Consider the following 16,628-nt stretch of genomic DNA (forward strand, 5'->3'; position numbering starts at 1 on the left):
TCCCTGGTGGTTTACTATAGGTATATGTAAAAATATGGGCTGAGTAATCATCTGTATATTCCAAGCACTCTGCTAGGAGCTGAGCTTACACTTGTTAAACTAACATGGTCTTGTCTCTTAAGGAATTTTTTAATCTAGTCAGGGAGTATGAGGATTTTTTTGAATTTAATTGATATGCATTTTTATGAATGTTCCTTTTTCAAAGTCTTGTGATAACAGAAACATGCCAGTGTTAATTCAAAGGTGCAAAGAAGGAAAGGTGTTCAAAATTACTCTCAATTTCATGGAAGAATGTCATGATTTTTAAAAATCAACTTTTCAAGATTGAGTTCCTCTACTTTTGGAAAATGGGAAGTTAGAAAATACGTGAACTTGCTTTATATTAAATACAGAATTGTAAAAATATTTATGAAATTAAGTCTTTATAATAATTTTATGTACTTTATGATTAGAATTTCTCAGGTTCTGAAGTGAGGGGAGAAAAAAAGCTCTGATTTTTCACAGTCCATTTTCCATAATTAGTACAAATGCATCTGAAATATACTACCCCATTGTTTCTCTTTGCTTAAAGTGTTCTATTAGAGAAATCTACAAAATGTGTTAAGCAGAAGAAAAATTACATGCCCCACTAGAAATGGTTCTGTCATTTTTCCACATCTTTGTCCACTTTTGTGAATGATTTTGTTTGTGGTTATGATGTCATTGGATCTTGTATTTACCTTCTAAAGGTACAGGACATACTGCCTCTAGGAAGTGCATGGCAGGTTAAAAATGCTACATTCTGGTAGGTTGAGATACATTTGCTCTCTGGCCTAATAATCATCTTTAACTGTAGTTATCTTGTGGAGTTAATGATTCCAAAGTAGCTGGTTTGCTGTTTTGTGACCTATATACCTTGAACCCGGAGGATCGCTTTCTCAAATAGTAGAAATCTGAAATATGCAGACCTGTTAGAAAAGCAAATATATGTCCCATTGAAGTTGGTCAAGAACAGCGTCTTCCTTGGAAGATAAAGGTGCTCATCGTGTACATAATTCTGACTCAGGCCAAGTTGTTTCTGAGAAGCTCCAAAAAAAACCCAGATGTGGCTATTGACAGAGATGAGTGCGGAGCATAGAGGAGATTATATGTATACAGTGATGTCATTTTTCAGTCCTCTGTGATTGCAAGTTCATGCCGAATTGCTTATCTTGTCCCCAGAAATTGTTCAGTTTTTTCCATTAAGAGTATTAACAAGTAAAAGGTATTTAAAAAGAGAGACAACACTATAATCAGTATTAAAAAAAATTAAAGTCTGAAGGTGTTTCTGATTATGCCCAGTATACCCTGGACGATCTTTCTATTACTTTAAAAGGCAGACTTTAAATCCTTGTTACCTCTTAAATCTCTTTAGATGCTTTTCCAAGAGTCTAAAAAATGCACTTGAACTTGACATTTAGACACATTTTATTGGTTCTCTGTATCTCTCAGTTTTTAAGATTCAGTATTTGTGTTCCTTTACTAAATGCAATATGGAGATTGGGATTTTTATTTTGTTTTGTTTTTAAGAAACATCACTTAAAAATTATTTTGAGATGGATGAAACTGGAACCTATTATACAGAGTGAAGTAAGCCAGAAAGAAAAACATCAATACAGTATACTAACGCATATATATGGAATTTAGAAAGATGGTAACAATAACCCTGTGTACGAGACAGCAAAAGAGACACTGATGTATAGATCAGTCTTATGGACTCTGTGGGAGAGGGAGAGGGTGGGGAGATTTGGGAGAATGGCATTGAAACATGTATAATATCATGTATGAAACGAGTCACCAGTCCAGGTTCGATGCACGATACTGGATGCTTGGGGCTGGTGCACTGGGACGACCCAGAGGGAGGGTATGGGGAGGAAGGAGGGTTCAGGATGGGGAACACAGGTATACCTGTGGTGGATTGATTTCGATATTTGGCAAAACTAATACAATATTGTAAAGTTTAAAAATAAAATTAAAAAAAAATTATTTTGAAATGATCTCAAACCTATAAAACAGTTTCAAGTACAGTTCAGAAACTTGTTTACCTGAGCCATTTGGGAGTTAAGTTGTCTACCTGGTGCCCCAGTACCCTCCTAATACTTTAGGATATATTTCCTCTTTCTTAGAAACAAACTTCTTTTTTCCTCTACAGCAGTAAAACAACAATGCCAATTGAGAACTTAGCACTTAATACAGTATTACTATCTAATCCTCAGACCCTATTCAAGTTTTGATGGCTGTATAGTGAAGGATCCTGTCAGAAGGGTACTTTGATGTTTATGATGTTGACACTTCTGACGACTATAGGCCAATTATTTTGTAGAGATGTGCCTCCATTTAGGCTTGTTGAATGTTTCCTCATCCTGAGATTCAAATTGGGTATATTTGTAGGAGTATCACAAAGAAGAGACTATGTTCTCACTGCATGCTATCAAGTGGCAGATAATTTTGATTTGCCTTTAACATTTCCTAAAAAAATTGACCAATTCTGGTTGAAAATGATACAGATTTTGTTAATCTACCTTGGAAGAGGGTGGGTATAAGACTTTACTCTGAAGGAAAAGGTTTAGTGGAGAGAAACCTTTTTCTTGGTTAAAAAGTGAAAAAAAGTTAGTTGCTCTGTCAGGTCTGATTCTTTGTGACCCCGTGGACTGTAGCCCTTCAGGCTCCTCTGTCCACGGGATTCTTCAGGCAAGAATACTGGAGGGTGTAGCCATTTTCTTCTCCAGGGGATCTTCTTGACCAAGGGATTGAACCTAGGTCTCCTGCATTGCAGGCGGGGTCTTGAGCTGCCAGGAATACCAAATCCCGTGTTTAGAATGGAGGTTGTCTGAGTTCAGAGGGTGGCATTAATATGTAATTAAAGCCTAACATATACTCAAGGGTGTGGTAGGATGCAGCCTTAGGCAGAAGAAAAGAATGCCAAACTCTGTCACTATCAAAGACCAACAAATACATGTAGACACATATACCTTCATACTCATATATGCAGAATTAGAACACACTTTACTCTTCAGTCCAGGGCAGTGGTATAGTGACTAACCAAATTTAAACTTGGCACGATAGCTCTCAGCTACAAGCTAACAGCAAGTCTCTCACTGATCTATGACTCCACCTGCTGCTGCTCTGGAAATTCCCAGATGGTTTTTCACAAAGTCAGTATTATTCCTGACCTCTCAGACTTCTTACCCTTGGACAGAGCAGCTGCTTGTCTGCTTCAGGACCTCTTGGTTTTTAGCGATCGTTGCAAAGTTTAGTTTCATTTTCTTCATCATCATCCCAGTCTCTGTTAGAAGAACTCATTACTAGTTACTTGATTTGTGTGTGTGTTTGTCCAGTCCCAGAGAAATTTGGATTATAATACTTTGCTTTATATATTTTCTTACAGAAAAAACATGCTTTACGCTGCTATTGTCAAGCCATGCAAGTTTACAAAGGAAAAGGCTGGTCTCTTGCAGAGGATCATATTAACTTCACCATTGGGCGACAGTCCTACACTCTCAGGCAATTGGACAATGCTGTGTCTGCTTTCAGGCATATTTTAATCAATGAAAGTAAACAATCTGCTGCTCAACAAGGGGCCTTCCTCAGAGAATATCTTTATGTTTACAAGGTGAATACTTATTTTCAGGAGTGGATATTAAAATTATATTTGTCATTATTTTCGGCAAAACTCATTTTCAGTACTATCTAGTAAGATTCTTATAAGTGGTTTTAGTAGACTACATATAACTATCTTTCATAATAAAGTGCAACAGACTAGGCTTTTGGTCATAAATCTGAGTTACATTGCCCTTCTACAGTTCTCATAAAAGAGAATTTTAATATTATAGTAAGCATTTGATTTGTGGCTGTATTTGGAATCTTTAAAAAAATACCATGAGCTTTTGGGACTGTTTTCTTCATTATGTATTTTTGAATTATAACTGGTTTTACAGCATTTGGGTTATTGTCCCATTCTTTGGAAAAGTACATTCCTCTGTTTTCTATGAAAGATGAGTAGATATGGATCTGTGAGAGGTAGACATTACTTTGATGTAATGCAGAAAAATTAATAGGAAGAAAAAACATTTCACTGAGACAGGATAGCAAAGTTAAAGCATTATTTTGTGGACAAAATGGAAAGTTGTAATTTTTTCCTCAAGGTCCATGAATAGTAAATATTTTATCTGTCCTGCAGAATATAATTACCCTTTTTTACTTTAGTAATTTTAAATCATATGGGTAAGAATTTTGGCAGATAGAATGCTATAATGAGTCTAGAAAGTAAAACACATATAAAAATAATATTTGGAGCTTTAGCGTCCAGAGAGAACTAACTTGCTGAGTAACCTTAAGGAGATTCTCTTGGACCAAAATAAATATATCTAAAGTTCTTCATCGTAAAATTTTATGACTCGTATGTTAAGTAAAACTAGTGATTCTTAATATTCTTTCTTAACACGCCTTTAATACCTTATGTATTAAAAATGAGGACGGATAAGAGTTCTCTAAAAAATTCTTTTCGTCTTTTGTATTTCTCTTAGAATGTAAGTCAACTCTCACCAGATGGCCCTTTACCGCAGCTTCCTTTACCATATATTAACAGTTCAGCAACCCGAGTTTTCTTTGGCCATGACAGACGACCAGCAGATGGTTAGTAAAGTTTAATTTGGCTTTGTTACCTAGTGACTTTTTCTTTAAAGTTATTTCATCTTTTTCCACTAAAAAATAATGTGTAATTGTTAAAGAATATTTGAAAGTAAACAACTCGACCATATCATCTATCATCCTGCCACTTGAACCTACTACTTCGGTGCTTTTCCTTCCGGCTTTAAAATCTAAAAACGATAACAACAAAATAGCTGTACGTATAATGACTTTTCTCACATAATATAAAGAAATTCTCATAATATAAAGATTATATAATCTTGATAAACATTTTTAATGGTTGTAATGCATTCAATGGATATAAAGTATTTTAATATTTGCTATATGGTGTCCATCTTTTTTGATTATGTGAAATCTAAGTTGTAATGGACATCTTTGTGGATGAATCTTGTCTTAACATTTTATTATGGAAAATTTCAAATGTGCAACGAACAATTGCCAATATAATTGCTGTTCTTGTTGTGAGACTTTTAAAAAATTTAGGATTATTTCCTTAGCATTGAGCTTTAGAATGGCAATACTGGGCCAAAAGTTTAAATATATTAAAGGTCTTTATGCATGTTAAACTTTGTAATTTTAAGTCTTTTTAATTGGAGCTTAGTATGTTTCTTTTTGAGAGCTAATTTAGTCTTTTATTTAAAATATTTATCAGGGTACTTGTAGCAGCATTGTTTTTAGTAGCAAAAAAAATGAAACAGAATGAATCGATAGATTTTGGTACCTCCATATATTGGTTTCATGCTGTAGGACGTGAGTGAATGAATTCTTTATATTTCAATGTGGATGATACCCACAACATAAAGTTGAGTGAAAAAAGTTGCAGAAGGATGGATCAAAAGTTATTCCATTAACATAAATTTCAAACATATACGCTAGTTCTATGAGTTGTTTATATATACACATATTTGATAAAGTAAAACAAAAATTATGAATGTGCATGCTATACTTCAACTTTGGAATAGCTCTGGGAAGAATTGGTACCAGTGGAAGAGATGAAGGAGAGAGAATTAGGGAAGGTGAGATAGAGGAAATCAGCTCCATCAGTAACATTTATTGTGTTTTTTTTTAATAAAATTTGGTTTCTTATAACAAAGTTGACATTTCTTAAATTTTGATACACAAGTATTTGTTATATTATTTTTCATGTTTTGTCCATATATTTGAAGTATTTCATATAAAATTGTGGACACTAAGAGAAGATATTCTGTCAGAGTCAGAAGGAAAAGAGCATCAGTATTACAAGTTGAGTTCCAATTAGGCTAGAATTAGTAACAGAATATTTTTCTCTCAGCTAAAATTGAAAAAGGCAAGAATGGTATATGTATGTATTTGGATACCTTAGATTTTTATTTAAAATATATTTCATTTGAGGGCAGGTGTTAATAAATAAGTGTATTTAGTAGTGGCACTTTTCTTTTTTATTTTTAAGGTGAAAAGCAAGCAGCTACTCATGTAAGTCTTGATCAAGAATATGACTCTGAATCCTCTCAGCAGTGGCGAGAGCTTGAGGAACAAGTGGTGTCTGTGGTCAACAGAGGAGTCCTTCCATCCAACTTCCATCCCACACAGTATTGTTTGAACAGTTATTCAGATAACTCAAGGTTTCCCCTTGCAGTTGTGGAAGGTAATACACTTGAATTTTTATTCATGGTTTTTTACTTGTTCGTTTAGCTTACAGTGTATTCACGGTAATTTTTTGCATGCCAAATATGAGGGGAGGCTGAGGATACAAAAGTAAATTGAGTACTAGTGAGCTGCATTTATAAAACCAGGCAGTGGGGACTTTAATACAGGAATATTCAGTGTGCTTTTGGAATGTAGAAGAGAGAATGACAGAGTACAGAAAAATTATGGGGGAAATCTTCTAAGGAAGGTAATTTCAAAACCATATCCTGAATAAATGCACATTTACATAGAGAAAAAAGACAGTCTAGGCAGAAATGCAGAGCTTTGAAAGCAAGGTGTGTTCATAGAATTGAAGCATATGGTGATGTGTGGGGTTTATTAAAATTACTAACTAAGGCCTTTCTTTTGCAGAACCAATAACAGTGGAAGTGGCTTTTAGAAATCCTTTGAAAGTTCCACTTTTGTTGACTGATTTGTCATTGCTCTGGAAGTTTCAACCTAAATATGTCAGTGGAAAGGATAATGAAGAAGTTAAAGAACTAGTAAGTTGTTAAAAGGTATTTGTAATAAGCATGTTTCAGTAATAGTCTAACAGATGCTGTAATAACATTTCAGCAGTTTCTGTTCAGGGAGCTGAACTTACTCTTTTCTTATGCTTATTTTCCCTCATTACAAAATGTATGATAATATGCTTGCTGCTGCTAAGTCACTTCAGTCGTGTCTGACTCTGTGTGACCCCATAGATGGCAGCCCACCAGGCTCCCCCGTCCCTGGGATTCTCCAGGCAAGAACACTGGAGTGGGTTGCCATTTCCTTCTCCAGTGCATGAAAGTGAAAAGTGAAAGTGAAGTCGCTTAGTCGTGCCAGACTCTTAGCGACCCCATGGACTGCAGCCTACCAGGCTCCTCCGTTCATGGGATTTTCCAGGCAAGAGTATTGGAGTGGGGTGCCATTGCCTTCTCCGGATAATATGCTTATTGTTGAAAATTAAAAGTATAAAATTTTTCCTTGTGATGAGAACACTTAAGATTTTCTCCCAACAACTTTCTTATATAACATGTAGCAGTATTAATTATATTTATTATGCTTTACATTGTTTCTTATATGTTATAACTGGAAGTTTATAACTTCTGATTGCTTTTATCCAGTTGCCCCTCTCCCCACTTCCTGCCTGTGATAACCACACATCAGTCTCTTTTTCCATGAGGTTGTTCATTTGTTCTGTTTTTGAAGTATAGTTGACTTACAACACTACATTAGTTCCTGATACACAACCCAGTGATTCGCTATTTCTGTGCATTTCAAAAGGATCACCATAAGTCTAGTTGTTGTCTGTCACCATTCAAAGATGTTACAGAGTTATTGACTCTATTCCCCACTTTGTACTTCTTGTGACTCCTTTACTTTGTAAGGGGAAGTTTGTACTCTTAAATCACATTCACCTATTTCCTTTTTTTTTTTTTTGTATTCACCTATTTCTTTCTTCCCCCTAGCGTCTCCCCTCTGACAACTATCTGTTTCTTCTCTGTATCTATAACTGTTTCTGTTTTGTATGTTGTTCACTTTGTATATTGCTTAGCACATAATAAAACCTAATAAATGCTAACTATAGCTATTGTCATTGTTGCTAAGTATTGATATGTAGCAGTGTTAATAATCTGATACTTGATTCGTTCGAATGTATATTTTACATAATTTACTTTTCAGGTAAAAGGTGAACCTGAAATGATTGGAACTGAAGTTATTTCAGAATTCTTAATTAATAGTGAAGAATCTAAAGTGGTAATTATTACTTTTCTGTCACGCCTTTCTAAAAGTAAAATAACAACAGATTTTAAAAGCCTGTTTATTCAGTTTGTTTTCCAGTTTTCTTAAAAATTAAAATTTATCATCTTAGGAAACTGGAATTACATAGAAGAAAATAGGTTGGGAAAGTAGGTTTGCAGTGGTTTTTAGTTTGTTAATTTCCTAAGAAGCCTGGTAAAAAAAGGTTTTGCTTTCTTCTTGGGTTGAATGTTGTAATTTCATATGATATTTGGTTGGCCAGAATATCTTGGTTTTTATTAAAAGTTGTGATGCCTATAATTATTGAGTTTAGAAAGTTTCTTTTGAAAAAAATGCTTTCCAGTAGGAGAAATCAGTTGAGAATTAAATAAATTTAGGTCTGAGTTTTTATTTCTGTAACATTACAGAATTTAGGTGTTGCGCTATTTAAGATATTGTGAAAACAGATAATAAGAGTGACTTAAATATCTCCACAGGCAAGGCTAAAGCTCTTTCCCCATCACATAGGGGAGCTGCATATTCTGGGAGTTGTGTATAACCTTGGTACCATTCAGGGCTCTGTGGCAGTAGATGGCATTGGTGCTCTTCCTGGATGTCACACAGGTAAAGCTATAGCATTGCTGAACAATTAGAAGCTAATAAGTAAATCTCCTTAGAATAAATTGAGAAATGAGATATTTTAAAATTAGGTTTAAAGTACCTTTAATAAAGACATTTAATCAGATGAAAGAATGAATAATTGAATTATTTTTAACTCTGCAGTTGCTTAAAAAAAACAACTTTATTCCCTTCTGATGTATTTTTGTTAATTCTGTGGTTCTACCCTATGTATTTTTCTTCTTTGTTACTGATCCACATTTAGTAAATTCTAAATTAATGTATTCTAAATTAAAAGACGCTTACTCCTTGGAAGGAAAGTTATGACCAACCTAGATAGCATATTCAAAAGCAGAGACGTTACTTTGCCAACAAGTTCCGGCTAGTCAAGCCTATGGTTTTTCCTGTGGTCATGTATGAATGTGAGAGTTGGACTGTGAAGAATGCTGAGCACTGAAGAATTGATGCCTTTGAACTGTGGTGTTGGAGAAGACTCTTTAGAGTCCCTTGGACTGCAAGGAGATCCAACCAGTCCATTCTGAAGGAGATCAGCCCTGGGATTTCTTTGGAAGGAATGATGCTAAAGCTGAAACTCCAGTACTTTGGCCACCTCATGCGAAGAGTTGATTCATTGGAAAAGACTCTGATGCTGGGAGGGATTGGGGGCAGGAGGAGAAGGGGCCGACAGAGGATGAGATGGCTGGATGGCATCACTGACTCGATGGACGTGAGTCTGAGTGAACTCCAGGAGTTGGTGATGGACAGGGAGGCCTGGCATGCTGCAGTTCATGGGGTTGCAAAGAGTCGGACCCGACTGAGCGACTGAACTGAACTGAACTGAGCTGAACCATTGGTTGAGATGTCTGCTGCCAGTACAAAGGTTGACTTAGGATAGTCTTTTTTTTTTTTTTGAATATTTATAAAAACATAGAGTGAACTAAGGACCAGTGTTTCCACATCATTGAATGTGAAATGACATAAAATTCTGTCATCTGTTTTGTAAAAAGAGAAGGATTTAGAGTTAAGCTGGTATTCTTGGTTCCCCAGAATTGATAAATTTTACAAATTTTTGAAGAGTAAAACTACCAGATACATGTTTAACACAGCTTGTCTTTTTTTTTTTTTTTTCCTTTAATTTCAGGAAACCATTCTCATTATTTTGTAATAATTATATGTTGCTATTTGAGTTTAAGTTGACAAGACTAGAGAGAGAATTTACTATAAAATTCCTCTCTCCTGTCTCTTCATTTTAATACCTGTCTATTTTTAACAAATTAATAGTTAGCAGACTTGAATTTAGCATTTATAAAAGCTTATTATTAATATTGAGAAATCTTTTGGGACCACTTGGAAAATTTGTTGGTTCTTTTAAAGTTCAGTTTGAAATTTCTCCTTGCTTGCATATCTAGGGTAATTTAGTAAAACATTTTTTTGGACCGTATACTGAAATGGAATGAATCCATAAGAATTCAAAAATTATAAAAAAAAAAATTGCCACTAAAGTATAGTATTCTGCAGTTTAGTACTACATGTATAATTCTTGGTTGACAAACACCAGAGGAGATTCTTCTACAAATAATATTGTTAATTTTTAAATATTTAAAGTAAGTTAGCTGAGTGTTAAAAACTTTTTGAAGCTTCTTTCCTTTCCCACTAACCTATGATTTTAATTTTGTACCACAAAGTTATGATTGTCAATAAATTATAGCTAATTACTTCATTCAAGTTACCAAATACATGCATTAATAAATAATTTATAAATTTTTTATGATGTTAGTGGGCGAAGACTCTGAATTACCTATTAAAATAAATTGTACCTTATAGTAGAATTTAAATGAAGTTTTAGTGTAAAATGCTGATAGGGATCTGGGTCAAATGAGGTAATGGAAATGTTACCTTGTATGTCTAGTCTGAGCATATCACAGTGAGCTTCAGCATATTAAAGGTTCTAAGTATTCCTGCTAAGAGGGAAATGGCAACCCACTCCAGTATGCTTGCCTGGAAAATCTCATGGACGGAAGAGCCTGGTAGGCTACAGTCCATGGGGTCACAAAGAGTTTGACACGACTGAGCGATAGGTTCTAAGTATTCCTGCAGGAAATACAGTTGTCTGCCTTTGCTATTTTCACACCTGCGTGCAGTGCGTGGAAGTTTTTGGGGAAAAGCTCACATGCGTATTAAATGAGTTTAATTTTGAGAAAGCTATGTATGTTATAATTTTCTTTGTGTAGTCTATTGAGAAGGTACAGTTAAGTGTTGAGAAAGTGTAGTTATTTATAATCCAGAAATAATTCAAATTAGTATATATATTTGAATATGAATAGCTATTCTGTCAGATGGGTCTTTTTGGTTAATTATAGGTTTCAGAAACTTCCCATTTGATGATGTACAGTCCTTCTGCAAAGTAAGTCCTAAGAAAATGAGAAATTAAGCAGCATGCAATAGTAGATGTGGTTCAACCTGAACATAAAATACGCTTAGTTCTTTGCTTAACCATGTTAATTGGTAATTGTCTAGAGTTCTTCTAGAAATAATCTGAAACATACAGTACTCATATATTCAGGCTAACTTGATGTCAGTTAACTTATCAAATTATTTTAGGGCATTGATTGTTTTTTTATTTCAGGAAAACATTCCTTGAGTATGTCAGTCCGAGGGAGACAGGATTTAGAAATTCAAGGTCCTCGACTTAACAACACAAAAGAAGAGAAAACGTCTATTAAATATGGTCCTGATCGACGTCTAGATCCCATAATTACTGAGGAAATGCCACTATTGGAGGTATTTCACTTTTTAAAAATTCATGGGCTTAATAATTTATCTCTAAGGTGAGGATGATATTTTGGATAGATTAATTTTAGACTTTGAGATTGTTGATTTTTGAAGTGCAGTTTTAAATTCTTGGTAAGCTAATGTTAAATAGATGTAATTCACAAAGACAAGATAATCATGCAAATTGGCATTAAGTCACAGCCAGGTTATAAGATATAATCCTCAAAATATTAATAGAAGTTGGGAAAAAGCTTCTAAAAGAACACTTTGATTGTTATTAAAATCAGTGACTCTTTCTGGGTAAGATATAAAAATAACAGTTAATTTTTATAAAATGTTTAAGCAGTATAGATAGGTGTATGAATAAAAGCAATATTCATTTCACTTTCTTTGTGTCCCACACTGTCATGCCTTCATGCAGTCTTTTAGCTGCAAAAGATAGAAATTGATGCTAGGTAGTATTAAACCCACTGCCACCACCGCCCTCCCCACACCTATTATTTAGTTCAAAGGATTTGGGAATAACCTCATGGAAACTATAAACCATCATAGAACAGTAAGCTCAAGAAGGAATAAGGACTCAGCAGCTGTGGGAAATTTGTAAAACCTTTAGAAGGCATTACTTTCTAAATAACTTTTTATTTTATATTGGAGTATAGCCAGTTAACAATATTTGATAGTTTCAGGTGGTCAATAAAGAGACTCAGCCGTACGTATACATGTATCCATTCTCTTCCAAATTCCCCTCCCACAGCCTACTACATAACGTTGAGCAGAGTTCCACGTGCTGTATAGTAGGACCTTGTTGGTTATCCATTTTAAACACAGCTGTGTGTACATGTCCATCCCAAACTCCTATTTTGATACAACTTTATTAGTCTTACAACTTCTGGTCTTTGTGCCACTTCATTACAAGATATATCAAGTGTCTAGGAGAGAACTGTGGCCCACCTTGAATCAGCTACCTGAGAGGCAGGCCGCTGGCACAGCCATGGAGTATAAGTGTGAACCCTGGAAGGAGGTTCTTCCTCCTGCATCCTCAGATTGCCCTGGAAGGGGGGGGTTAGAAGCTTAGTCATTCACCTTCAGCCAGTGATACCAAACTGATGTTTCTCTTTTCAGACCTTTCCTTGTATATTTGTATATATTTTTAGTAATCATACTGCACATTTTATTCTGTGACTTGCTTTTTGCCTTTCTCAACAAAACCTGGTCTTTGTTCTCATTCAGTAAAAATTCTTTCACAGCTACATAAGGTATGCCTTTATTTAGATACATTATACTGTATTTTAGTCATTTATGTATCGATGGGTATGGATCTGGCTTTTCATCATTACAGTTCTGCAGTAAACATTATGTATATATTTTGTCCATGCTCTAGTTTAGGCTATAGACTTTTAGAAATGGAATTGTTGGATCAATTGTGTAATGTACCACAGAATTACCTTTAGCAAGCCTCTCAGAATTGACACTTTTCCTTCAGAATGAGAGTACCATTGCCTTGTGTCAGTGCCATACTGGATACTATCATGTTTTTATTTTTATTTATTTTTTTAACTTTTGTAAATCAGGCTGGTGAAAAATGACGTTTCTTTGATAACTGATAAGGTTGGTTAGTCTTCATTTTTTTTGCCCATGTGATTTTTTTTCTTCTTTAAGTCCATATGATGCCCTTTAATTGGATGTTACTTCCTTTTTCTCATTGGATGATTTTATGGGTACTAATCCTATACTTATAGTGGTGGGATCGGTAACATGCTCATGAAAATGGTGATATCTGTATGTGTTGAGCAAAAGGTATTGTTGAGCTGCATGTTTTCTGCCCAGATTTTATACCTGCTTAGTTATGTTGCAGACTTCCCAGGTGGCTCAGTGATAAAGAGTCCACCACCCAAGTATGAGAACATGGGTTTGATCCCTGGGTTTGGAAGATGCCCTGGAGAACGAAATGGCAGGCCACTCCAGTATTCTTGCCTGGAGAATCCCATGGACAGAGGAGCCTGACAGGCTGCAGTCCATGGGGGTCTCAGAAGAGTCAGACATGACTTAGTGACTAAACAGCAACAATAATTATGTTGCATTTAAAGAGCTGTACGGGGGATTCGCTGGTGGCCTGATGGTAAAGAATCCGCCTGTCAATGCAGGAAACACTAGTAATAATAATAAAAAATAAAGAGTTGTATAGGGCAAGTAGAAGACTTTCGACTGAAGTCAGTGCTCATTTCTGGTTAATAAATACTTGTACATACTTTATCTTTCATCTGGCGGTTTTCATCATTTAAGATTTTTAACTTAGTTAAAAGAACGTCTATTATATTTGGATGAGTAATAGTACCTTACTATTAAATATACCTTAATATTAGTAAAAAAAATTCGTAGAATATTCCCATTCCTTATGTCAGAAATATTTTGTAGATGTTTGAAGTGTTTAAGGGAGTAGTGAAAGAAGTAATCAATCTACAACATCTGATGAAATAGTCTCTTAATCAAAACAAAGTGAGCATGAAAATTACCGAAGCTGAGAAAAGATGAAAATTAAAGTGTCGTGTGTTAACTGTCAGGTGTGTAGCATACTGAAAGCATACAGCTGTGAGCTGTATCTACTGATTAGAAATATTTTAAGTTCTGTTGGAGAAAAAAACGGTGTCATTGCAAAACTTTTTCTTCCCTTATTAATTTTTTTTACATTTCATTAGAAAAAAGTTGTACATAGAAAAATAGAAGAGCAGGCCCTTCAGGTTCTCACTGTAGGCAGTATGTTGTATATATGACATTTATTCAACCAGACTTGCCTATCATGTCAGATCACTTGATGTTACAAATGAAATCACAATGACTAGCCTTACGTGTATCATTTTTACTTTATATGCCTATCACACATCTTGAGGATTAATTAGTAGAAGTGAAAGTCCTGGTTCTTGGTCTTATTTTCCATTAAAGTTTGAAGCTGTCTAAAACATAAACTTTTTATGAGGACTTTTAGCAGAAATGCATTTGAAGTAAAGGCTAGATATACTGGTTCTCCTTAGAGTCAACACAGTATATTTAGTAAAACTTTATTCTGAAGATATATACAGAGTACCCTACATATGGTTTCTCACTGGTCCTAGTCCACCACCCTTCCCCTTCTGCCAGTGCTGTTGCCTTACCCATGCTGTCTGGGTGTCTATGTGTTTTAGTGCATCTTTACAGTAGTCTTATTTCACTGGTTACTCATGCGGTTGTTTTGATGTAACAACTCAAAATTGATATTCCTTCACAAATTTTAGCTTATTTGACTAAGCTTATTTGGTACTGGCTAATGAGTACATTATCTGTGTTTTCAGTATAGTGTTATGCTTAGTTTGTTTTTTCCTAACTTTTTAACCTGTGTTTTGGATTTCTGCATTAATCCCTTATTGTCTCGTGTCCATTTCTGAAGCTTCTCATTTCCCCTGATTTTATCTGATGCCTTAAGAATTTGGCCAGAATGAAGTCTTATTCAAACTTAGATTGAAAGACACAGATATTTCCACTGGACTTTGATAACTCCTTTGGGACAGCCAGCTGTACCTTTACTACTCACACTCTTACTCTCTCATTCCTCCTTTCTGTGATTCTGTCAGAATACTTCTGACATTTATGCTTGTGGATCTTTTAAATGCAAATGACTTACTGGATGGTTTTGTTAGTCCATATTTCTAGCTCTTTAGTAAAGGTCAACAGTCCCTCTCTGAAATCCTGAGGCCAGGCATGTGTTGAAAGTTTTTTTTTTTTTTTTAATATTTAGAAATCACGCATATACATGTGTGTTTTTATCTTCCACATTTTGTGACCCCTGTTGGGTTTGTGGCAGCACCAGTTATCAAGCACATTAACATAGCTTGAATGAACCACATGAATATTGCACTAAATTCCCACTTAGTCTATAAAGAATCTGTTAGTGAGATCAGGTTTCCCTCACACATTGGGTTATGGGAACCCTGAGGATATTCAGAGAGAACCAGGTTTAAAAATTATGGATATGGAATCATGCTTCTGTATGTTCTCCTCTTTTCAGAGCTATTGTGCATCGCTTCATTTTAATGATGTATAAATAAATAGATGAGCTACTTTTTAAGTTGAGAGTGTTAAGGGCTCTTCAGCTGATAACTGTTCATGTAATCATGTTAAATGGCTTAATAGCTTGTCTTAACCATAATCTACACAGTTGTGAAAATTTTGCCGGTGGCCCTCTAGTTGTTGACATTGTACCTTTAATATGTAACTCTGAAATCTGCTACTGAGTAACATTGGTCTCTGTCTAAGAACTCATGGAGTTCTTAATAACCATATACACAGGGAGATATCAAAGAGAATGAATAAAATACTTGTAACCTTGTAGTAAAGAAATAACAGCAACTTAAAGTGTTATTCAGTAGAGGTTCAGAATTTTTAACAGACAATATAATAATATTTTTTCCCTCCAATGCAGGTGTTCTTTATACATTTTCCTACAGGGCTCCTCTGTGGAGAAATCCGAAAAGCCTATGTAGAATTTGTCAATGTCAGCAAATGTCCTCTTACTGGATTGAAGGTTGTTTCTAAACGTCCAGAGTTCTTTACCTTTGGTGGTAACACAGCTGTTCTAACACCGCTGAGTCCCTCGGCTTCCGAGAACTGTAGTGCTTACAAGACTGTTGTGACAGATTCTACCTCTGTGTGTACAGCACTCGTATCATCAGCTTCGTCTGTGGACTTTGGCATCGGCATAGGAAGTCAGCCAGAGGTGATTTCTGTTCCCCTTCCTGACACTGTTCTTCTACCTGGAGCTTCAGTTCAGCTACCAATGTGGTTACGTGGGCCAGATGAAGAAGGTGTCCATGAAATTAACTTTTTGTTTTACTATGAAAGTGTTAAAAAGCAGCCTAAAATACGGTGAGTATTACAAAATTTTTTAGATTTAACCTCTGCATTAAGGATACGTATATATGAAAAAAAGTGAAAGTGTTACCGACTCTTTGCGACCCCATAGACTAAGTGTATGTAGACTGCCAGGCTCCTTTGTCCATGGAATTCTCCAGGCGTGAATACTGGAGTGGGTAGCCATTCCCTTCTCCAGTGGATCTTCCTGACCCAGGGATCTAACCTGGGTCTCTTACATTGCAGGCAGATTATTTATCATCTGAGCCACCAGGAAAGTATATACCCATTCAAATAAA

The 16,628-nt window shown here is 35.3% G+C and overlaps 1 protein-coding gene across 3 annotated transcripts in view; it reads left to right on the top strand.

The window, feature by feature from the left end:
* The window catches only part of TRAPPC8 (trafficking protein particle complex subunit 8), an 83,449-nt gene that overhangs the window by 44,788 nt on the left and 22,033 nt on the right, over nucleotides 1-16,628 (top strand). For all 3 annotated transcript variants that reach the window (XM_024984432.2, XM_024984433.2, XM_024984435.2), the window contains 8 exons: nucleotides 3,407-3,631; nucleotides 4,545-4,653; nucleotides 6,098-6,292; nucleotides 6,706-6,836; nucleotides 8,002-8,076; nucleotides 8,556-8,682; nucleotides 11,303-11,457; nucleotides 15,902-16,344. In XM_024984432.2, the coding sequence (XP_024840200.1) occupies nucleotides 3,407-3,631; nucleotides 4,545-4,653; nucleotides 6,098-6,292; nucleotides 6,706-6,836; nucleotides 8,002-8,076; nucleotides 8,556-8,682; nucleotides 11,303-11,457; nucleotides 15,902-16,344 (1,460 nt within the window). The remainder of the gene's footprint in view (nucleotides 1-3,406; nucleotides 3,632-4,544; nucleotides 4,654-6,097; nucleotides 6,293-6,705; nucleotides 6,837-8,001; nucleotides 8,077-8,555; nucleotides 8,683-11,302; nucleotides 11,458-15,901; nucleotides 16,345-16,628) is intronic.

Source organism: Bos taurus, chromosome 24 (assembly GCF_002263795.3).
Source record: "Bos taurus isolate L1 Dominette 01449 registration number 42190680 breed Hereford chromosome 24, ARS-UCD2.0, whole genome shotgun sequence".
Classification (NCBI taxonomy): domain Eukaryota; kingdom Metazoa; phylum Chordata; class Mammalia; order Artiodactyla; family Bovidae; genus Bos; species Bos taurus.